The following is a 21,824-nucleotide window of genomic DNA, read 5'->3' as shown; positions in this document are numbered from 1 at the left end:
TCCGGGGCGCCTCCCGCACAGCCCCGTGGCCTGGCTGCTCTGGCTGCCTGTGGCCCTGCTGGGATGTAACGGGCCCCTCCCGCTTGGCTCCTGGCCCAGGGCATCGGCTGCTACATGTTCCGCATTGACGACTCCGAGGTGGTGGACGCCACCATGCACGGGAACGCGGCCCGCTTCATCAACCACTCCTGCGAGCCCAACTGCTACTCCCGGGTCATCAACATCGACGGGCAGAAGCACATCGTCATCTTTGCCACGCGCAAGATCTACCGGGGCGAGGAGCTCACCTACGACTACAAGTTCCCCCTCGAGGACGCCAGGAACAAGCTGCCCTGCAACTGTGGGGCCAAGAAATGCCGCCGGTTCCTCAACTGAAGGGGGGCCGGGATGGCTGTGGGGCTGCCCCCTCGGCCCGGGTGGACGCCCAAAGGCTCCCTGCCTGCTTGGCTCTCCTGGGGAGAGCGGGAGGGCCGGGCTGGAGCAGAGAGCCATCCCCGACTGCCCCGTGGCCACCCTTCCTCCCGGGGCTGCCTGCCTTCTCCGGCCTGGAAGGCAGCCTGGAGGCCTCACTGGCCTGCCCTCCCCTCCCCTCCGGCCGCTGCTCACAGTTAGGGCCGCTTCCCAGGGCCCTGAGAGAGAGAGGGCTCAGGGCTGCGTGAGCAGATGCTTGGCAGAGGGGTCCCTGCCGCTGGCTGGCTTTCCAGGCCCCTGGCCTCCAGCCGGGAGGGAGCAGCTCTGCCCCCCTCGCTGGAAGTGGAGCATCCCAGAGAGCAGCCGCGGCCCTGGGCCCCTTCGGCCGAGTCGGCACCTCTAGCAGCCTCTCGTGGTTCGCCTCCTGCCGGCTGCCCTCGGAGGGGACACACTCCCAGGGAGAGCGGTGGGGTGGGGGGGGGGGTGCCGGCGTCCCCAGCACCCTGCAGGCTGCGGCTTCCTTGGGCCACAGAAGACGAGGAAACCAGGGTCACGGGGAAAGCCCCCAGTCCACTCTTGGGCCCATGTCAGAGGGAGTCCCAGCAGCACAGCCTCCTTCCCTCGCAGCCTCTTGGATTTATGTCATTGGATTTTACTTGGTTCTGTTTACAGTTTAGTATTTAAGGTTTTGTAAATGTAAATATATTTTGTATATTTTTCTATGAGAAGCACTTCATAGGGAAGAGCACTTATGAGACTATTTTTTCAACCGTGGTGTCATCCTAAGTTAAGAAACTCAGTTTTTGGAGACCTGTTTCGTTTAAGAGGATGGGCTTGAGCGGGCTGCTGGCCAGGTGTGCCGCCGGCTGGCTCCCTCCTCCTTGTGGGGTGAGGTCCTGGAAGCCTTGGCTGGGGCCGCGAGCATCACCTGGTGAGAGCTGAGAGCTGCCCCCTCCCAGCTGCTGGGAGAGGCTCTTGGAGCCCCGGCGGGGCGGCGGCTGCTGCTGCCAGGGAGTGGTTCCCTCGGACGGCCCCTGAACGTCCCGCCCCGTCCCAGAGAAGAGGAGTGAAGTATCCCGTCTCCCACCAGGCCAAGCCCCCTTCTCGGCCTGGCCTGTGCTGCCTCTTCCCACCCGGCCAAGGCCCGCAGCGGCCTCTCTCTTCAGCCCAGGCCGCAAGCAAAGCAGGACCCGGCCCGGCTGGAGGGGCCCTCGTGGCCCACGTCCCTTCCAGGCCCACAAGCACACGGCCTCCAGCCCCAGGCCCATGGCCGGCTTCCCTGGCTGTTGCCTTGGAAGGGGCAAGGTCCAAGCTGGGCTGGGGGGTGGCGGGCGGAGTGGGCCTGCCTCCCGCGTCTGGGGGCTCTCTGGCTTGCCCTTGCGGGCAGGCCCATCCTGCAGGTCAAGGAGGGACCTGACCCCTGCCCCCTGCATTTGCCCCAGGTCTGTGCCTTTGGCTGCCTGGTCCAGAGCGAGAGGGCGCCGGCCTCTGTCCGTCCGTCCGGCGCTTCCCTCTCTTCCTGGAGCCGGATCCCCGGGAGCCCGAGTCCCAGCTGACTGACTTTGCTGCTGCTAACCCTGTTCTGGCTGTCCGGAGCGACAGCTGCTGTGGCCAGTAAAACTGCCTGCCCCCCAAGGGAAGCCGCGTGGGCCCCCCGGGCAAGGGGAGGGCCAGACGAGGCAGGCTCCGTGTTGCTTCCCGGCAAGATGAATGTATATTTCTAAGGACTGACAGAGATCATGATACCTGAGAATGCGAAGAGTCAAACCTTTAAGGTGTTTATTTTTTTAAAGGAAAAGCGGGTCATTGCCAAGGGCTGGGTCTCACCTTCCTCTCGTCATTTCCCTTCATTGCCAAGCAATACCGGGCTCTTCTCCAGCCAGATGTCCTTTGTGCAGAATCATGTGGTTCACACCCCCGCCTCCCACACACTTGCAAGTTTTTATAACTTTAAATATGGTATATATAGGAACTAATATCGTACTGCACCGTGTCTTGAAGCCTGGCTTTTATTTCTCTTCAACACTATAGATAAGGGTTGTGTTCCAGTTGCTAAAAAGGCAGGGAACCAGCCAGCCCCGGCCAGTGGACGATGTCTCTTCTATGGGGAGGTGGCGGGGGGGGGCGCGTGACGGCAGATGCTCCAGCTGAGCCTGCCCCCAGGGAGCAAGTTGGGGGGCTTGGCTAGGCTTTCTCCTGGCCTTCAGTGTTAACAGTCAGTACTCGTACAACTTGTTTCTCTCCTCCACCTTTTGTTGGGGTACCACAACTGTGTCGTGCTTTCCAGGTATCTTATTGAGGACCTGCAGCTTTGCCTCTCAGCCAAGATCTGTGCTTGTGGTGTTCCTTTGATTCAACGTAGCCGTCTTTTAATAGCGACAGGTAGTAAATAATCGTCTCAAGCTGTGCAAACGCTCTGCAAACACAGGGTTCTGTTCCAAACAAAACGCAACTACTTATCATGTAACGCCAATCTCTCTCTTTATTTTTCCTTTCTCTTGTGTTCTTCCAAATTGTTTGGGTGTTTTTTCTTTTAAAAAAGGAAATGTGTCTCCTCTAGTGCATCAGTGTTAACTCCTCCCTGTCATCACAGGGATGAAGGAAATACTTTAAACTGTTCCAAGAAATTACTGAAAGCTTCACAAAAGACTGAATGTAAAAATAAGTGTATATAGTTGTACAAAAAAAAGGAGTTTTTAAACATGTTTATTTTCTATGCACTTTTTTATTTAAGTGATAGTTTAATTAATAAACATGTCAAGTTTATTGCTTCAGAAGTTGGTGGTTCATTTATTGGCCAGAGATTGCGAAGGTTTCCCCATGCCTTCTTCATAGCTGCAGTTGTGAGACCAGCCAGCGTCCCCACCGGTGTCTTTCCTGCCATCATCCAGGATGATAGGATGACCAACACCACTTCCACACCAGTTCGAGGCATGAGAGTGGAGCTCGCCCAAAGTGGAGGCTGGAGGGATCCCGCAAGGGCGGAAGGGAGGCTGAACCACCCCCTCCTGCAAGGGGAGGCATCTAGAACCTCCAGGACCCAACTGGTCCGCTCCATATTACAGGCCTTGAACACTGAAGTGGTCCGCATCTTCTTGGGAATTGTGAAACCATCACAATTCCTTTTTTGGAGATGCTGCCAGGAACTGAACCACGGAGGACCTTCTGCGCGCAAGGGGGCTGCTATGCCACTCCTCCATGGGCCCCTCCTGGGTCCTGAGGTGAGAGCGAGGGGGAGCCACCTGCCCCACAGACGTGGCTTTATCCCCTTGTTCTTACTTCTGTCCTTCATGCTGCTACCCCAGCATCCTGGGGAGAAAAGGGGAGGCAGGAAGCATCTCTGCAGGGGGCCAAATGCCTGCCCCTTGGATGTGCTGTGCAGGCCAGGCCGGCTCAGCCCCACCTCCCTCTCTCTTCTGCAGCATGTGGCCCCATCTGACTCCACCCCCACTGCCATTGGCTGCCTGGAGTCCAGCCCCTCGGCCCCAGATCAGCCCAGAGCCACAGAAGTTTCCCTTCCAGTGCTGACTGCCTGTGGTTCAACATGGCTACAAGCAAGGACAAGGCAGTGTTGGAAAGTATCTTCCACCCCCATGCCCCCTTTGGTGGCATCTCCGCTGAAGAGGAGCAGCAGCCTCAGAAGCACCAGGAAGAAGGTGAGTTTGACTTCTGCATAGGCTAGGGAGGGCGACTTGCCTGGAGCTCTGTTCTCGTTCTCTCTCTCTCTCTGCCCTGGACTTCAGAGGCTGGTGTGCACTTCAGACGTGCCAAGGAAGCTCCCGAGCTTGAGGAGGGCAGAGCGCGAGAGACAAACCAGCCCTTGGCCTGGCCAGCTTCTTGCTCTGCTTGCAGTTGGATAAGCAGCAAATGCCACGGACTGTTTCTTATTAGCCAGGCAGCCTGTGGGAGGGAGGGGCTCTGCCGAGCTGTCTCTTCCCATCTCTGGGTGCTGAAGGTTACTTTCAGGCGGCTGCCAGCCCAATTGTCCTGCAAGCAAAAGCCAGCGTTGGGCTCGGCCTGTGGGGCAGCCAGGCCTCCCAAAGTTCATCCCAAGTGACCAACCAGCACTGGAGAGAGAGAGGCACGTGTGTCTCCCAAGAAGTTCCTGGGTGCCCCTAGACAGACACAGCAGCAACTGCATAGGACCCCAGTCAGCAGGCAGCCCCATGGTGGCAGGGGGTGGGGGATGCTGTGGGGTGCGACCCGAGCAGTCCCAATACCTCCTAGAGAGCTGGCTGCTGGGTTCCCCCCCCCCCAGTGGCCCAAAGCTATGACAAAAGTGGCCTTCTCCTGATGGTGGCAGAAGGCGCATTTGACCCAGAGCTGCTGGAACAAGCCAGAATTCTGGAGCACCAGGGGGTCACCGCAGCGGAAGCAGGAGACGTGGACGGGGCTTTGGAGAGGCTGGACCGAGCCATTCAGCAGCTTCCCGAGCGAGCCTCCACCTACAACAACCGAGCACAGGCCCTCCGCCTCAAGGGTGAAGTTGCAAGTAAGTGGAGCTGGCGGGGGATCCTTCTCAGCCCCCACAACCCCGGCACGAGGGTGCACTCTGCCTGGCTCAGGCATGGCCATGGCGGCCGTGGGGCATGCACACTGAGAGGCAGCAGCCTGTGGCTCAGCGGAGGAGGCGGCCATCTGCTCGGCCTGCTTGCCATTCTTCCTTCTCAAGTGCTGTTGGGCAGACAGTGCCCTGGGGGAGTTGCTCCCTGGGCCGGGTTCTGGTGTTCTGAGGGTCTCTCTCAGCCGAAACCAAAGCTTGGTCAGTGGCTGCTGGTCGTGGCTTCCTTCCCCACCCACCATCAGCTCGCCATTAGCAGGCCCGTCTCCAGGGGGTTCCTCGCTCACATACGTACATCCCCCGCCCATCCCATTTCTTCCATCAGGTGCCCTGAAGGACTTGGATGTGGCCCTGAAGCTTAGCAAAGGCACTGGCCACGTGGCATGCCAGGCGTTTGTGCAGCGGGCCCTGATCCGGCGGCTGCAAGGGTGCGAGGAGGAGGCCCGGAGGGACTTGGAGCAAGCAGCCAGCTTGGGCAGCCCCTTTGCCCACCAGCAGCTGGTCCGGATGAACCCGTATGCAGCCCTCTGCAACCAGATGCTGTCAGAAGTTATGGGGAAGCTGCGCAGCCCCAGGGGAGAGCCCCAGCCTTCCTCAGGGGGAGAAGAGTGATGCTCGGAGCTCTTGCCCCAGCCCGTGGCTTGGTCTGCTATTCCAGCAGCAGATGCAGGAGCAGCTCCGAGCAAAACAAATTGCAGTTGAATCTAAATGGTGAGCCTGAATAAAGCACGCAAAGGAAGCACCTTGGAAACTGTTTCCCCCCCCAGGTTTTGTCTTATTAGCAAAAAAATCTCTGCTAAAAAATAATACTGATTAAAATCCCTGAAATGTCAAACACAGAAAGGTCTTGACCCAGCTGAAGGGTCCCAGTCCTAGAAGTAAAGCAGCCAGGGAAGAAGTGCTGCCTTCTCCAATGAAGCACTCAGACCACTCACGGAGGTTGAACCCCCCCCCCTCCTAAACCCCGCCAGGGAGTCCATGGGGCCCGCCCCGGCCGGTCCTGCAGCCTCTGTTTGGAGCTCCCAAGCAGCAGGGAGCCCAGAGGCGAGCAGATGCTCTTGGGCTCGCCCTGACCCCGCGGAAAGCGGCAGGGAGGGGCTGGGGAAGCGCTGGGAGAGCCCCTGCCAGGCGGAGTGTCAGCAGCTGAGCGCTGGAGGAGCTCGGCCCTTCAAGGCTGCCAAGGGCGCAGGAAGAAGTCAGTGGGGTCGCTGGCCTTGGGCCAGGGGGCGGCCGCGAAGCTCCTGCCTTCAGGAGGGGAGCTGGGCCAGGCCCCATCTCTCAGCCCCGCCGCTCTCAGGGGCAGAACCCGCCGCGCAGCCCGCGGCTCGGAGGAAGGGCAGTGCAGCACGAGCAACGCACCGCCGCCATGCCTGCCCACGCGTAGTTCGGGATGCGTCCAGGCAAATTATGCGGCAGGAGGAGCAGGAGGTGTGCGCACAGAGCCTGCCGGTGCCAGGAAAGCCTCTGGCGAGGCGCTTGGGCCGGCGGGCGGTGCGGACTCCGGACCGGGGTTTCCAGGGCGCCCAGCCGGCGCGGGAGAGAAGCGGGCGGGGCTTCTCGGCCGCCCACCTTGCCGTGGCAGCAGCCGCCGCCTCGCTCAGCGGGATGGGCTCGCGCGACGCAACCCGCTCCGCAGTGAGCGCCGGCCGGCACGCCGCTGCAGCGAGGGCGCCGCCGACCCGCCCCGGCCGCGCTCGCGCCCTTTGCCAGCCTGCGCGGGGCTCGGCTCGGCGTTAGCCGCAGAGCAGACACACGCCCCACCGGCCGCGGCTCCTTGGAGGACGAGGCGGCCTTGCGAGGGATGCCCGGCCGCCGGGACCAGTCAAGGTCGTCTCCCGCAAGTACCTCCCTGCTGCTCCCCCCCGGCCGCGCTGCTGCTCCCTGGAGGAAGCGGGCGGATGGCGCCGGGCGGCCCCCAGCGCGCCCTGCTGCTGCTGCTCCTGGAGGCTCTGCAGCCGCCGGGTGAGCGATGGGGCGCATGGCGACCGAGGCGGACTGGCGCCGAAGCGGGGACCCCCCCCCGCCCCGGCTCCTCTCGGCCTAGCCTAACCTCCCCTCCCCTCCCCTCCCCTCCCTCGCAGCCGCCGTGGCGGAGCCCGAGGCCACGATCGACGGGCGGGCGCTGTCGGTCAGCAGCTTGCAAGAGGCCGAGAGCCGCGCCTTCACGTGCCTGGCCTCCGCGCCCAGCCTGGCCTGGTACCTCAACGGGGAGAAGCAGGAGACCAACGGCTCGAGCAGGCTCGTGGCCACGGCCGACGGCACCGCCTTCGAGGAGAGCAGCAGCACCTTCGTGGTGACGGCGCGGCGCCTGGACCGCCAGCTCAATTGCTCGGCCACCGACCCGGCCACCGGCCATGTCTCCAGTGCCTCCGTCATGCTCAACGTGCAATGTGAGCGAACGGGACCGCCAGCCCCGCGGGGATCGGGGGTGGGGTCGCGCCTCCCGCCGGGTCGCTCCTCTGGCCGCCTGTGCCTGCCCTTTTCCCAGAGGAAGCGCCGCTGGGCACCAGTGAGGAGGACGCGATGCTTCTCGCGCGCCCCCCCCCCCGCCCATGCCCTGCAGGGTGGGGCCGAGAGCCAGCCCCCCCCCCCCGCCCTTCAGCGTCTCCTCTTTGCGCCCTGCTGTGCCGGCAGTAATCGTTGGTCTTTGTGTCCCTCCCGGCTAGTTAAGCCAGAGATTGTGAAGATGGGTGCCTGGTACGAAGAGGCGAGGGACCCGGGGCTCCTGCTGGTGCTGTTCGTGCTGGTCCAAGCCAACCCACCGGCCAACATCACCTGGGTGGACCAGGATGGGCACATGATGGTGAACACCTCCACCTTCCTCATGGTGGACACCAAGGCCTACCCCTGGCTCACCAACCACACCGTGCAGGTGCAGCTGAGCAGCCTGGCCCAGAACCTCTCCTTCAGCGCCGCCAATGATGTGGGCATCACCAACTCCTCCCTTCCACTGCCTGGTGCGGGCCTGCAGGTCGCGGCTTCTGGGGGTGGGGGGCTTCCGGGGGAGAGGCAGAGCGCACCCATCTTTCTCCGCCTAGCTTCCCCGGGAGGGATGTGCCGCCGGGAATGGCTCCGGCCTGGCTTCCCCCGGTGCTGATCCGCCTCCTGCTGTCCCAGGCAGGGAATGCGGCCACCTCTGGCCTGACGGGCATTTCTGGTCTCCCCAGGCTTCCTGGACACCCGTGTGGAGCTGCCCCTCCTGGCGCTTGTAGTGGGGGGTGCTGTGGCCCTGGGGACACTCCTGTGCCTTGGTGTGTGCATGAGCTGTGTGCTCTACCGGAAGGGCAAGGAGGCAGCAGGTAGGAGGAGGAGGAGGAAGGGGGCTGCCCGGAGAGACCAGGGCTGGCCTGCGTTCCGCCTGACCCGGCTCTCTTTCCTCCCCGCAGGGCTCTCCGCACCAGCCCAGATGCCTCCCAGGTAACCTTCCCCGCCACGGACTCATCTTCTTCTGGCTTGGCCTGGGGTCAAGGAGCCTTGTGTGCTCCCTGCCCACCACCCAGCTGCGCAGAGGTGGGGGCTCCCCTTGATGCAAGCCCCTGAAAGGCCCCACCCCAGCCGGGAGGGCCCCTAAGCCCTGTGGTCTTGGCTCTGGCTGGAGGGGAGCTGCTGCTCCAACGGCCAGCTCCCTTCTCTCTCTCTCTCTGCCTCTCCCCAGTGACTCCAACAACCTGAAGGCCATGGTGGCCCAGCTGCCCCGGGCAAACAGGTCCCTCCCGGCCAACCTTCAGCTCAACGACCTCACACCTGAGCCGCCGCCACCGCCGCCGCGAGGTAAGGAGAGCAGAGTGGGGCCTCCTGTCCCTGGGCCAGGGAGGAACCCAGCAGCGCCCCAGCCCGCCACCTCTTCCCCTCCACAGCCAAGGTCGGAGCAGATGGCGCTGCAGCTGAAGAGGACAGCCTGGCCCTCGCAAACGGAGGGAGGCGGGGAGGCCATGCCGGATGTGCTCTGAGCTCCCGTGGCCCTGAATTTGGCAACAGGGAGAGCTGCAGGAAGCCCGGGACAGAGAACCCTGCCTGAGCTGCATGTGGGGTGGGGGCAGGGCTCTTTCCCGTTGTTTCCATCTGTGTGCGGGAGGAGTTTTGTTCTGGGCGGCAGAATCAAGGCGGTGTCTGCACCCCAAAGTGCATTCAGAGTGGGGCCCTCTGGATCCAGCCTGGGCAGGACCTGAAATTAACTGAGTGGACATCAGAAAATGTGTGAGTGCATGCACATGCGCACCACGCCTTCGAGGGAACAGTGGCGGGGAGGGGGCAACAGATGGTGCTGGAAGGCTCACTGGCATAGGCAGAAATGAAGAAGCCCCCTGGGGCCCCCAGTGTGGCATCACTCCTCTTCTAAGCAAGACAAGCAACCTGTCACTGACGTGGGGTTCCTTCCAGGTGGATTGCAAGGGGGCCCAGTTTGGGGAAAGGGCCATCAGGAAGTGAATGGGCTGAACTGTGTCCACCTCTTGGCATCATAGCTCCCCACTTTCCCCCTAAAACTCAAATAATAATAACCTGCCAATCATCCAGCCGAGGTGCTGTTCAGCTGCTGAGAGATGACTGGGGTGGCCTGTGAGGGGTCCTTCCTTGCTCTGCTCCCTTGCAGCCTGCTAAGGGGGGGGGGAGGCCCTTCTGCAGGCAGAGCAGATGCTTGGCCACTGCAGTACCCCACCCGCCGACCCCCCTGTGTGAAGCCACCAAAGCAGTTGCTGCAAGTGGCTTTTCTCTGGCTTGCAGGTCTTGGCCAGTTCCCCATGGTGGGCTACATCTACAGAGCCTCCAGCATGAGCAGTGATGAGATCTGGCTGTGAGGACAGCCTGGCACCAGAGCAAGGGCGAAGACCACTCCTGAGGCGGCTGGGCCTGCGTGGACGGGAGCCCCCCCCCCGGTGGGCATCGGCCTCCAGGGGTGCCTGGCCAGTTCCCGAGGAGTCCACCAGGCCAGCAGCCAGCCTCTCCGCAGCCTACAGTTCATCATCCTGCGCTCCGCTCTGCTCCGCTGGGGGCCACCCCCTCCTCCCCTCCAGCACGGCAGCTGCCCCCCCGCTCCTTTTTCTCAACTGCCCCCACTTCAGGGGGGCTCGGTCTGCTTGCAGCTGGCGCTGCTCCCCCCTCCCCAGGCATGTTTGCTTCCGGGCTTCTACACCCTTGAAATAAACCAGCTCTGATGAATGGGGGCCCTTTTCTTGCACTGTTCCACCCCTGAAAGCAGCCGCTAGAGAGGCCAAGGCGGGCGGGGCACACAAGCCCTCCCTCCAGACAGGAGGAGGGAGCAGGGCCGGAGGCAGAGGCCACTGAGGGGAGGGCCACAGCCAAGCTTTGCCAAAGCCCTGAGTGGCTTCTGGGTAACTAGCCGGGCAGGCAACCTACGCACACGCACACACACACGCAGTTGCACAGGTGGTAAAGGGGAGCCCCGGGTTCACCAGGCAACCCCCCTCGCACTCCTAAAACGGTGTTGTGCCTTAAGGCCTAGCAGGATGTTTCCGAGCCCAGCAAAACGGGGGCCTCTCCAAATACTGGCTTCTGCCCCACCCGCCCACCAGAGTGACTCTAGGGCTGGCCCCGAGGGCCCAGTGAGGGCTGGCCCCTTGCCCTCCTGCAGGACCAAAGCAGCATCGGGACTTGACTTGGAACTTTACTGAGGCAAATCTCTGACAGATGATGCACAAGGCCAGTGAGATGCTGAACAGCTCCGGGGCTTCAGTCCAGCAACAAGCTCTAGGTCCGTGCCTGGCCCGGGGCCTGCTGGGCTCCACGGGACCCTTTCCTGCTCGGGGCCATGGCTGCAGGGTGGCCTCCCGAGTCCTTGCTAGTCTCCCAGGCAGGCAGCTGGCTCAGGTAAAGCTCAGGATCTCTGTCTCTCCAGCCTGTGACGGGGGGTGGAAGGGCACACTGCCGGCCTTCTTGCCCTCCGCCAGGGCTATGAAGTGCTGTGGGAAAGGAAGGCCACCATGACAGAGCTGCTGCTGGCTGGCCTATGAAGCCCAGGGCAGACCAGCTGCAGCTGGGCCTGAGCCCTGCCACAGGGACCCCCCTGGCCAAGCTGGATGAAGCCACCCCTCAGCAGAGCACCCCCCCACCCCCCGCCATGGGCACAGACAAGTACCCAAAGCATCAGCTTCTCCCCCAATCCTCCACATACCAGTGAATTTTTGAATTCAGAATAAAGTGAGAACAGGGTGTGCAGAGACTGGATACGGCCCTTGTAGACAGGAATGTCCAGAATGGCTGTGAAAAAGACACCCCCACACACACACCCCGCAATAGAAGTGATTTAGTTGGGCTTAAACTAAGAGATGGGGGAAACTGAGCTCAGCTATGGCCAGGAAGCAAGAAGGGAAACTGCCTAGAATGGGAGACCTAGGACGGTGGCATCGAGCTGAAGGGGCATCTCTGGGCGGGAGCAGCTCCCCAATGCCCGAGGCCTTTCCCTCCACCCAGAGGCAGGACAGCTCAGGCAGACTCCCTCCACAAAAGGCCAGGAGGATGGTGGCACCTACCACAAATCATGTCTGCATATTCCGCCAGGCTACAGTTGATGTCTGCAGTGGGGAGGCTCACCTGAATGGCACAAAGGACAGGATGGGCGGCTCAGTGCTGGCTCCTTCCTTCCTTCCTCAAGGGGTCGCTCTGGAGAGCCCCAGCTCCTGCTGCCAAGAGTCCCTTCCCCCATCACGGAGGACCCCCCCCCAGAGCAGGAACCAGTGATGGGGCAGATCCAGATAAAGGCCAGCAGCTCAGGGGGGTGATTGCCCCACGCACCTTTCCCAGCAGCTCTTCAAACTCCGGGGACCACTCCTGCATCAGGTTGTCTATCTCCGGCATGGGCCTGCAAGGGAGAAGCCCAGGTCAGTCAGGCTAAGCAGACGGCTGAGACTTGGAGGCTACCTGGGGGTGCCGATTCTTCCAGGCAGAGGACACGTCTGTGAGAGCGGGGCAGCAGAAGTGGTTCTGCCCTCTCCTCACAGAGCAGAGAGGAAGAGCCTGCAGTGGGGGGAAGAGGGGAGGCCCACCTGGCATAGTGGACGGTGGCGGGGGGCTTGCAGCGATGGAGTTCACTGATGCTCTCGATCCAGCTGTCGATGGCTTTGGGATGCTTCTCGGCGTTCTCCAGGCTCTTCACTTTAACTTGCTGCTGGAGACACAAACCAGAACCTGCCCCACCATAATCTGCTCCCACTCCTCACAGCCCTCAGCCACCTGCTCTCTCTGCTGTCCTGCTACTCAGAGCTGCCACTCGGCAATCCTTCCGCAGCCACCCGCCCCTTCCGCCCCCAGGGGCCACTCACAGCCACGTTGTGTTGCTTGGTGTTTTCAGTGAGCCAGAGGGAGAGCACTGTGGGGTCGGACTGCTTGGTCGAAGGCTCGTCGAGGACCAGCAAGCCAAGATTGTCCGGCTTCCCATCAGGGCGCGGGACCTGCAAGGAACCACCAAAGGCACCCTTTGGGTGAGAGGCTGCTTCACAGCCGTTGCTTCTAGAAAGCCTTTTTCTGGGAAGGCCCAGTCAGCTCGGAGAGAGCCAAAGGCCAGCACACGGTGGCGGCAGAGCCTGTGAGGGGCCCCTGGAGGCAAGGCTGCTGACTGTGGGGACAAGTCAGAGACGACCTCCGCCAGCCACACGCAAGCCTTCCCTTCCTGTGCCGCCCTAATGCTCCTCCCCGGAGCTGATCCTGGGTGCCTTTGGGGCAGGATCAAAACGACTGCTGTACCTTCAGGAAAGCATCAATGTCTCCCACAGCCGGGATGAAGTCTGGGAAGAAAGGCTTCAGCTTGTGCTCCAGGTCGATCATTTGTGAGGAATACCTAAGGAACAGAGGCCGTGAGCAAGGGTGGCTGCCACTCGCCTGGCCACGACCCGGCCCACCATTCTCGCTTCCCACCTCCGGATGTACTGGAAAAGCTCCTTGATCTCCAGGGAAACGGGAAGGTAGTCGTAGTCTGCGGAGTTGTAAGCCCTGCGGGAGAAAAGGGAGAAGACAAGAAGCACCCAAAGGCAGGCTCGGGCCCCCATGGGCTGCCCCGCCAGCCTCCCTCCTGGCCCCATACCCCTCAAGGGGGGCTCCGTGCTCCTCGTCGTCGTCGTCGTCCGAGTCGGTGTCAGAAGAGTCGTCGTCCTCGTCCTCCACCTCGTTGCCACTGAAGCGCCGCTGTGAGGCCAGCTGGGCCACCTTCTTCTCCTGGGGTGCAAGCGAGCCCAAGGGGCTGTCGGTGGGAGGGCAGGCAGAAGCGCCGACGGGCCGTGGGGGGAGAGGGGTGCCCCCAGCCACTCCTCAGGGTCCCAAGGGGGGCCCGCACCCTCTGCTCCCCTCCCGCCTACCTGCCCTCCTGGGGCTGCCCAGGCCCAGCCGCCTCGCCCTCCGCCTACCTTGAGGATCTCCTCCTCGTCCTCCTCGCTGCTGTTCCCGGCCAGGGTCTTGTGCTGGGTGCGCGGAGCCCTTGGCCCTGCGGGGAGGGGGGGGAGCGGCCGCCGTCAGGGTCCCGCTCACAGGGACTCCCAGACGCTGCTGACCCGAGTTCAAATCCTCTTCCAGCCATGGGACAAAATAGCCTCCCAGCATGCTCAGCTGCAGGGGCTTTGGCTGGGGATGCTGGGAGTTGTAGTCCGCCGCATCTGGGGTGGCCCCGGCTAGAGGGGACACTCAGGGCCTGCCACGGGGGGGGGGGGTCCACCCTCCCCGCCCGCCCTCTCGGGCCCCGCGGCCGACCTGGCTGCGGCGGGCTGGGCGCGTAGATGCTGGCCACGTCCTCCGTCTCGGCCACCTCCAGGCTCTCGTCGTAAGGCTGGTTCTCCACGAGCCGCGTCTGTCGGGGAAGGAGAGCAGCGGGAGGCCCTTCAGCCCCGGGAGCGGGAGAGGGGCGGGCGGCTCCCCCACCCCGATGGGGTCCCTCCCCGCCGCACGTCCACACCTGCAGGCCGGCCTCGGAGGGCGGCGGCGCCCCGGCCATCGCGCCGCGGGACGGCGGGCGAGCGAGCCGCGATGGCGCCGTCTCCATGGGAACAGCGGGAGAGGCCTTCGGGCCGGGCTCCGAGAGGCAGGCGCGGGCGGGGCTGGCCAGGCTGGCCCTTCCCCTCCGCGGGGCGGGGCGGGCGTGCGTCGTGGCGTGACGTGACGTGGCGTGCGTGGCGACGCTGCTGCTGCTGCTGCTTCCGCCTGCTGCTGCTGCTGCTGGGAGACGTGGCTCGGCGCCGCCATCTTGTGTGGCTCCCAGAGCGGCCGCCCAGCCAGACCAGACGCCGCCGCCATGGTGAGCAGCAGCAGCAGCAGCAGCAGCCGCGCCGCCGGGGCGAGGGCGGCGGGGAGCGGAGCGCGCCGGGGGGGGGGGGCGCTGCGCCGGGGTCTCCCGCGGGGCTCCTCGGCCTCCGCTGGCGGCGGGAGCAGGAGCGAGCGGAGTGCGCTGGCGGCCGCCCCCGAGCCCGGAGGGAGGCCCGAGGCGGCGGCGGCGGCGGCGGCGGCGGCGGCTCCTCCCGCTGCTCACGGCGCCCGGGTCTGGGCAGCCCCCCCTCCGCCCCCGCTCCTGCCTGGTCTCCGCAGCTGGCTGCCGCGGGCCTGGCCGGGCTCCGGCCGCGCTGCTCTGCCTGCCCTTCGGGAGGGCTTCGGGGCTGCGGCCTCGGCAGAGACGCGGCCGGCGCCTGACTCGGCCTCCCCCCGTCCCCCCCCCCCCGCGCAGGTGCTCTTGGCCTCCGCCGTCTGCACGAAGGCCGGGAAGGCGATCGTCTCGCGCCAGTTCGTGGAGATGACGCGGACGCGCATCGAGGGGCTGCTGGCGGCCTTCCCCAAGCTGATGAACACGGGCAAGCAGCACACCTTCGTGGAGACGGAGAGCGTGCGCTACGTCTACCAGCCGCTGGAGAAGCTCTACATGGTGCTGATCACCACCAAGAACAGCAACATCCTGGAGGACCTGGAGACGCTGCGGCTCTTCTCCCGGGTGGTGAGCGGGGCTCCGGGCCCGCCGTGCCGGGGGGGGGGGCTTCTTCCATCGCAGAGGCCCACCAGGGAGGGCCCTCGCCACAGCCCCTGGCTGCTTCTCCCCCCCCCCCGCCGCCACTGGGGGGTCCCTCAGCCTGGTTGCAGGGGCCAGGCTTGTTTCGTGGGGGTGGGAGCTGGGGCTGGTGGCAGGGAGGCTGGGGTCTGCCTGATGTCATGAGACAAGGGTGTGCTCCTTGGGCTGGGGTGTTCTCTTGCCCTTGGCGCTAAAGCTTCTGGACCGAAGGCTGCCTCTGCAGGGGCCTTTCTCCGGCTGGAGTTTGCTGCGTGGGACTTGGTTTCCCCAGCCCCTCGAAGCCCCTTTTTGTCCCTTGACTTCACCCAGATCCCTGAGTACTGTAGAGCCCTGGAAGAGAACGAGATCTCTGAGCACTGCTTTGATCTGATATTTGCCTTCGACGAGATCGTTGCCCTTGGCTACCGGGAGAACGTCAACCTGGCCCAGATCCGCACCTTTACAGAAATGGACTCCCATGAGGAGAAAGTCTTCCGAGCTGTCCGTGAGGTAGACGGTTTTTCTCTTGGGGTTTTCATTGGAGTGCTTGTGGTGCATGGAGCCAAGAACCCTGACTGAGATGTGTTTCTGACAGCACCCCTCTTCCCCCCTTTAGACACAAGAGCGGGAGGCCAAGGCGGAGATGCGCCGGAAAGCCAAGGAGCTGCAGCAGGCACGCAGGGATGCAGAGCGCCGGGGCACGAAAGCACCGGGCTTTGGTGGCTTTGGCAGCTCGGCGGTGTCAGGGGGCACCACGGCTGCGATGATCACAGAAACTATCATTGAGACGGAGAAGCCCAAAGTGGCTCCAGTCCCCACGAGGTACCCAAACTATTGGGCTGGGGCTGGGGACAGAGCCCCGGGGCAGTTGGTGCAAAGCGTGGGTGGGGATGGCCAGGGTCCCTGCAAGCGTCCTGTCCCTGCAGATGGTGCTCCAGCCTGGACACTCACACACACGGTTGACTTGGACTCATTTTCGGGGCTATTCCAGTAGCCAACTGACATGTTTGCTAGCTAGAGCGCTTTACTGCCCTTGGGCATATGCTGGCCCTGTGCAGATTGCCTTGGCGTGCAGCCAGCATCTTTTGGGTCATGCCGAGCTTTGTGGCATAGAAAGCAGGAGCAGCGCTGATAACATACACACGACCCTGGTGGTTCCCTTGCTAGGGATAAAGGGCTGTCGTCAAAGAGCTCTGCTTCTCCTTTGTTCGTTAGGCCGTCAGGTTCCAACAAGGCACTCAAGCTTGGTGCCAAAGGGAAGGAAGTGGACAACTTTGTGGACAAGCTGAAGTCTGAAGGAGAACACATTGTCGCCTCTTCTGTGGGCAAGCGGTCCTCGGAAGCGGCCACCATCCTTACTCCGCCCATGAACATGGAGAGGTGGGTGCTGAGTTATGCTGTTGTGGGGGCAGAGAACACAGCATCGGCAGTGTCCGTTCTTGTGCTTCAGGGAGGCTTCCAGGTCTTCTTCTGAGGGGTTCTGGCTACCTTTCCTGGGCGTTGGTAATTGCCTGTACCCTTTCAAGCAGATACTCATTAGGTAACCGGAGAGCGAGAGCTCCTGTCTGTCTCCTTGAGACAAATAGGCCAGATGTAGCAGGAGGTGACGCCGTCCCTGCCCCAAGTAGCAAGGAATTCACGGGGGAGGGGGCAGGCAGCAGGGGCAGAGAGAAGCCTGCTGCAGGACTGGCACTTGCAGGCATCAGGTCGAGAGGACAAGACGGAGGGACTTGGAACAAGCTTAGGAAGGCCACCCAGTGCTGCGAGGCCAAGGTATGGGGCCTCCTCTCTCGGGTACCTCTGCTGTGCAGCCGGCCTGTGTCCATTGCGGGAGGCCTGCAGAGCCCCGTCTGGTGACCAGACTCTTCTCTACAGTGTGCACATGAAGGTCGATGAGAAGATCTCGCTGACCTGTGGCCGAGATGGGGGGCTGCAGAACATGGAGCTGCACGGCATGATCATGCTGCGGATCCTGGATGAAAAGTTTGCTCGGATCCGCATCCATGTGGAGAATGAAGACAAGAAGGGGGTGCAGCTCCAGGTACAGTTGCCCGTTTGGGGGCAAAGCGACAATTGCTGGGTGGAGGGTCGTCTTTCTATCTCTCTGGCGGTTTGTATCGGAAGGGCTGTTCAGCCGTTTCTGGATGGGATTGAGCTCCCCCCAAAGGGTCAGGTTCACAGTCTGGGGGCTGGTTGAAGCCCAAGTGGCAGCAGAGAGAGTCTGGCTGGCTGAAGCCACCTTGGTTAGACTGCTGCCATGCAGTGGGTGTGGGGCTGCCTTGGGAGACTTCCTAGACACCTGCAGGGGCCGGGTGTTCAGCAGACAGCTGCTAACTGGCCCTGCAGGATGGATGATGTTCGTCCTGAAGCAGCATCGTTGGCCACTGGTCCCTGTGTGACTTGGAGCTGGAGGGGCTGCTTTCTCCCCCACGAAGCAGCCCAGACACGAAGGTCATTCCTGGGGTGGGGGTGGCTGGAGAGAGAGACAGAGGGGCCCCCTGGGGTTACTGTTCCAGGAAGGCTCACCTTTGATGCCAGGCAAGCACTTCTTAATTTGCAGGAGGGGAGGATGTGTTTCCTTTTGGCTTGCTCACATCCTGCGAGAACAACAGTCACGGTTCTCAAACTGCTTGCAGCCAGGGAAATGGGTCCGCAGCTACAGGCCCTGAGGAGGCTTCTCGCCTCTTCTGGCTGGCTGGCCTGTCCCAGTCTGGTTTGTAAAAGCAGCAGAGCTGAGCAGTTGAAGGCGACAAGTGGCCAGTTCAGGATCCTGGGGTGGGGGGAGCTTCAGGCTCCTTGCTGCTGGGCTTCTGGGAGCTCTGGCTGAATCTCTTCTCTCCTTTTCCTGCTCCAGACTCATCCCAATGTTGACAAGAAGCTTTTTACAACAGAGTCCCTGATTGGCCTAAAGAACCCCGAGAAGTCTTTCCCCATAAATAGTGATGTAGGGGTGCTGAAATGGCGGCTGCAGACCACCGAGGAGTCGCTCATTCCGCTGACCAGTGAGTGTGGGCACAGTTGCCTGGGAGTTGCCCCAGGGCCCCTGGGAAGGAGGAGCTAGGCACTGTGCTTCCTGCTGGCCAGGCTTCATCCAAATCAGCCCTTCGGCCCCTCCTGGGAGCCTGGTGCTGCCACAAGGCGCCCTGACCAGTGGGTGCCTTTCTGCTTCAGTTAACTGCTGGCCTTCGGAGAGCGGGAGCGGCTGTGACGTCAACATTGAATATGAGTTGCAGGAGGAGAGCTTGGAGTTGAATGATGTGGTGATCACCATCCCCTTGCCGTGAGTAGTGGGGTGCCCCCCCCGGGCCCGGGCAGCAGGGTGTGTGTGCAGGAGGGCCCCCGGTCACCTGTGGCTGCTTGCACAGGTCTGGCGTGGGCGCTCCTGTGATTGGGGAGATTGATGGCGAGTATCGGCACGACGGCCGGAGGAACCTTCTCGAGTGGTGCCTGCCTGTGATAGATGCCAAAAACAAAAGCGGCAGCCTGGAGTTCAGCATCGCTGGGCAGCCCAGTGACTTCTTCCCTGTGCACGTCTCCTTCGTCTCCAAGAAGAACTACTGCAGCATCCAGGTGAGCGGGACTCCAGCTCCCTCTGCGCTCCCCCCCCCATTTTGAAAGGGACCCTGTTCCATCCTGCAGTGCCCCCCGACACACACAAACCGCCACTCCCTCAGTTAGAAGCGCCTCTTCCACATGGTTGCCTCAGCCGGCTGGACAGAGCAACCTGGCAGCGTTGTCTGCGCTGCCTGACTTCCTTTTTTTACCTGGAAAGGCTGGCGATTGAGCCAGAGAGGAGCTTCTCCATGCAAAGCAGGTGCTTCTTCCCGGAGCTGCAACTTCCTTTCAGGCGCCATGCCGACCCACACAGGAGCAGTATGAATGGATCAGGCCAAGCACTAGCCAGTCCCACATCCTGTTTCTAGGGATGTGTGGACAGGTTCGGAGTCGAATTGGTTTTGTTCGACGGCTTGATGTGGAGCCCCCACACATACACACACGTATCCACACCCCAGTTCGGCTTATCGGACCAAACCCCCCTGGCCGTGGCGGGGGGTGGATGCTTTGCGAATATATATAATACATGTCTCTTCCGGGGGGGGCTTCTCCAAGGCCGTGGGGGTGTCTGTGGGTGCTCCCCCTCCCCCCACCGGCCTCCGTTTTTCTAAAAAGCACCCAGTTTGGGTGATCTTTGCCCCTTTCTAGGCGTTTTCTCCTCTCTTGGTGGCCATTTTGGAGGCCACCATGCATGCCCAATGGGCCCCTATGTGGCTGTGAGTCACCCCCATAGCCTTGGAGAAGCTCCCTGTAGGGAATAAGTACAGAAGAAAAATAATGTTTAAAAAAAAATATTTGCAGGACCCCCCCACCAGCCAACCGAATCCTGGAGGGTGGGGTTCGAGGGGGCAAAACTGAACTGGCCCGGTCCAGTTCAAGGCCGGCCAGTTCTGTGCACACCCCCACCTGTATCACACAGTGGCCCAGTGGATGCCTCCAGGAAGCCCACAAGCAGGAGATGAAGGCAGGCCTTTTCTCTTGCCCTTGCTCCCCTGCAACTGGTACTCGGAGGCATCTTGTCCCTGAACCTGCAGGTCCTGTGAGAGTCATCGTGACCAGTAACTGCTGGTGAACTTGTCCAATTTTGTCCTTAAAGCCCCGCCCACGGGAGTCTCTGTGTGAGGCCTTGTGGGCATGGGAGAGTTGCCCTGGGCGGCCTCAGCGTGCCCCGTCCCAGCTGACTTCGGGGCCTGCTCTTTTGCTTTTTGCAGGTTACCAAAGTGACCCAAGTGGATGGGAACAGCCCCGTGAGATTCTCCACAGAGACCACTTTCCTCGTGGACAAGTACGAGATCCTGTAGGCTTTGCTGTTGGGAAGCTGCAAGGAAGACTTTGAGGCTGTGGCTTCTCGTGAAAGGGCTGCGGCCCTCCCCGTCTTGAGGGACTCAGACACATCGGGTTGCCCACCTGCATTTCCGAGGTCCCAGCCGGGCAAGCAGGCAGGGAGAGGCCGCTTGCTTCTCTGGCACCCCCCGCCCCCCCCGGCCAGGCTGGCTCCTTCTCCCTGATCCTTGGGCTCTCTGCCTGTGCTTGATTTCACCAGGGCCCCTCCCCTGTCCCCATGGCCCTTCTCTTCTGCTGCTGCCAGGAGGTGCTGGTGGTCCTGGCGTGCGGCATCAGTGGGGGTGACCGGCCATCATGGACCCCTAGTAAGCTGAACAGTTAACCCCTTTGCTGGCCTAGCTGTGGGCTCTCCCTGCCATGATGCTGTCAAGCACTCCTCAGGACATGGGTTGGCGGGTGGGGCAGCTGGGTCATCTGTGGAGCTCCGTGCCTGACTTGGCCCAGTTCTGGGCTCCTCCCGGAAGACTCTTCCACCACTCTGCTGCAGCCACTGCCCCCCACCCTTTCCCCCTTGACCAATTGTCTCTGGTGCTCCCTTCTGGAAGCCCCCTCAAAATTCCCGGGAGTGGGGCTGGCAGTTTTAGATTGTCACCAGTGGCTTTTGGGGGGTGCCAGAGTTTTGCCCACCCACTAACCAAGTCACCAGCCTCTTTTCTGGTGTGTCCTGGGCCAAGGGGAGGGAGGACACACCTGTCCTGTAGGTAGGTAGTAGCCACGACCTGTAGGGAGCCAGCTGGGTTCAAGACTTGTCTGACTTTTAACATGCGTTTAGTTCCACCATCAGAGGAGGCTTTTGTTCCCCGTCTGTGTGGAGGGGAGGGGCTGATATTTAAAGAAAGTTTTGTCACCCTGTCAAATAATGATCTAGGGCCTATAACACATTCCAGTGTACACAAAGGACCCCTCCCCAGTCCCCGAATCAAATAAAATGTATTCTGAAAGGAGATCCCTGGTGCTGTTGAGCTGCCTCACAAAAGGGGGGAGCGGGGCTAGTGGAGGCGGCTGCCCTTGGAGCAGGCCCAGAGCGTGTGGGAGCTGCTCGAGCCTTGGTGCGTGGGAGCAAGGCTGCTGTCCCGCGCCACGGAGTACATGCACACGCACACCCCCTTCAGTGGCGACTGCCTCATGACAAGAGGACGGGGTTTTGCAGCCTTCTGGGCCTTTGGAGTGCAGGGAGAGGGGACATCTAAGGATCTCTCTTCTGCCCCCACACATCTTCTGGTGCCTCAGCTGCCTGGTTGAGGCCCAGCTGCGTGCTAGGAGGAGGCGGGCGTCCCCTGAGAGGCAGGCAGGTGCCTGCATGCTGGATTTGGTCGCAAGCCTGTGCCTGTGCCTGCCTCCAGCTCACCCGCAAAGGAGATGGGGTGGGGGAGAATCTGAGCATCCTTTGAGTGGGGGTGGTCTTCAAGGGAATAGGGTGGGGAGGTGGAAGGAAGCAGCCGGGGCAAAGGGAGCTGCATCGAGTGCTGTCGTTTATTTTATGTACTTGGAGGCAGACCTCTCCTGGTGATCTTGGTGAGCGGTGGGGATCTTGCAGGAAAAGGTGCCCTCTTTTTTGTAGCCTGGGGCTAGGCCATTCAGGGCCGGGTGAGGGTCTGCCCCCTTCTTCACCAACTTCAGTGTTGACCCCAGGAGGTCACTGGGCTTCCCGACGGGCCTGCCCTCTGCCTTCCTCCTGTGAAACTCCACCACGGGCCGGCTGCTACTGTTGGCAAGAATAAGGCTCTTGCGGACTTGTCCAGTCTGGAGCCCTCCGCGGATGTCTTCTGAATGGCATGCCGAGCCCCCCCCCCCCCCCCGGTCTTGTGTGCAGGCACACGGGAGCTCAGGGCAGCTCCTGCGACAGGGTTAGCCCGGCTTCTTGGCCAGCCTGATGCCTGCACATGGCTGGGAGGGCAGCACCGGGGCCTCGCCTCAAGCCTGCAGCACGGAAAGAGCCCAAAGGCTGGCGCAGCTGGAAGGTTGCTTTGACTCTGGAAG

At 62.1% G+C, this 21,824-nt stretch overlaps 5 protein-coding genes across 11 annotated transcripts in view; 4 read left to right on the top strand and 1 right to left on the bottom strand.

Moving 5' to 3' along the window:
- The window catches only part of KMT2A (lysine methyltransferase 2A), a 51,049-nt gene extending 47,872 nt beyond the window's left edge, over positions 1-3,177 (top strand). For all 6 annotated transcript variants that reach the window (XM_053269328.1, XM_053269327.1, XM_053269326.1 and 3 more), the window contains one exon: positions 100-3,177. In XM_053269328.1, the coding sequence (XP_053125303.1) occupies positions 100-375 (276 nt within the window). In that variant the 3' untranslated portion in view covers positions 376-3,177. The remainder of the gene's footprint in view (positions 1-99) is intronic.
- A 712-nt stretch (positions 3,178-3,889) lies between these two features.
- Positions 3,890-5,723, top strand: TTC36 (tetratricopeptide repeat domain 36). Its single transcript, XM_053269340.1, has 3 exons — positions 3,890-4,067; positions 4,715-4,903; positions 5,298-5,723. Exons 1-3 carry the CDS (start codon positions 3,956-3,958, stop codon positions 5,582-5,584), a joined length of 588 nt encoding a protein of 195 aa, XP_053125315.1. The 5' UTR covers positions 3,890-3,955; the 3' UTR covers positions 5,585-5,723.
- Positions 5,724-6,054: 331 nt separating this feature from the next.
- Positions 6,055-10,129, top strand: TMEM25 (transmembrane protein 25). The gene is made up of 7 exons (XM_053269336.1): positions 6,055-6,934; positions 7,054-7,362; positions 7,639-7,929; positions 8,140-8,271; positions 8,359-8,389; positions 8,628-8,743; positions 9,695-10,129. The coding sequence occupies exons 1-7, from the start codon at positions 6,871-6,873 to the stop codon at positions 9,766-9,768; spliced, it is 1,017 nt and encodes a 338-aa protein (XP_053125311.1). The 5' UTR covers positions 6,055-6,870; the 3' UTR covers positions 9,769-10,129.
- A 448-nt stretch (positions 10,130-10,577) lies between these two features.
- IFT46 (intraflagellar transport 46) lies at positions 10,578-14,009 on the bottom strand. 2 transcript variants are annotated; one of them, XM_053269334.1, is made up of 12 exons: positions 13,869-14,009; positions 13,667-13,763; positions 13,327-13,403; positions 13,008-13,138; positions 12,842-12,916; positions 12,671-12,764; positions 12,250-12,378; positions 11,974-12,095; positions 11,723-11,789; positions 11,461-11,521; positions 11,103-11,188; positions 10,578-10,890 (listed from the first exon to the last, which is right to left on the bottom strand). In XM_053269334.1, exons 1-12 carry the CDS (start codon positions 13,953-13,955, stop codon positions 10,795-10,797), a joined length of 1,122 nt encoding a protein of 373 aa, XP_053125309.1. In that variant the 5' UTR covers positions 13,956-14,009; the 3' UTR covers positions 10,578-10,794. The 2 variants fall into 2 exon arrangements, with proteins under 2 accessions (XP_053125309.1, XP_053125308.1); XM_053269333.1 differs by lacking the exon at positions 11,103-11,188.
- Positions 14,010-14,062: 53 nt separating this feature from the next.
- ARCN1 (archain 1) lies at positions 14,063-20,790 on the top strand. Its single transcript, XM_053269332.1, has 10 exons — positions 14,063-14,207; positions 14,631-14,894; positions 15,276-15,455; positions 15,562-15,767; positions 16,161-16,325; positions 16,821-16,986; positions 17,800-17,947; positions 18,117-18,225; positions 18,311-18,515; positions 19,712-20,790. Exons 1-10 carry the CDS (start codon positions 14,205-14,207, stop codon positions 19,799-19,801), a joined length of 1,536 nt encoding a protein of 511 aa, XP_053125307.1. The 5' UTR covers positions 14,063-14,204; the 3' UTR covers positions 19,802-20,790.
- Positions 20,791-21,824: the final 1,034 nt, after the last annotated feature.

Source organism: Hemicordylus capensis, chromosome 8, assembly GCF_027244095.1.
Source record: "Hemicordylus capensis ecotype Gifberg chromosome 8, rHemCap1.1.pri, whole genome shotgun sequence".
In the NCBI taxonomy this organism is placed as follows: Eukaryota; Metazoa; Chordata; class Lepidosauria; order Squamata; family Cordylidae; genus Hemicordylus; species Hemicordylus capensis.
Note: the sequence above shows the minus strand (reverse complement) of the source record. Positions and strands in the feature narration are given on the sequence as shown.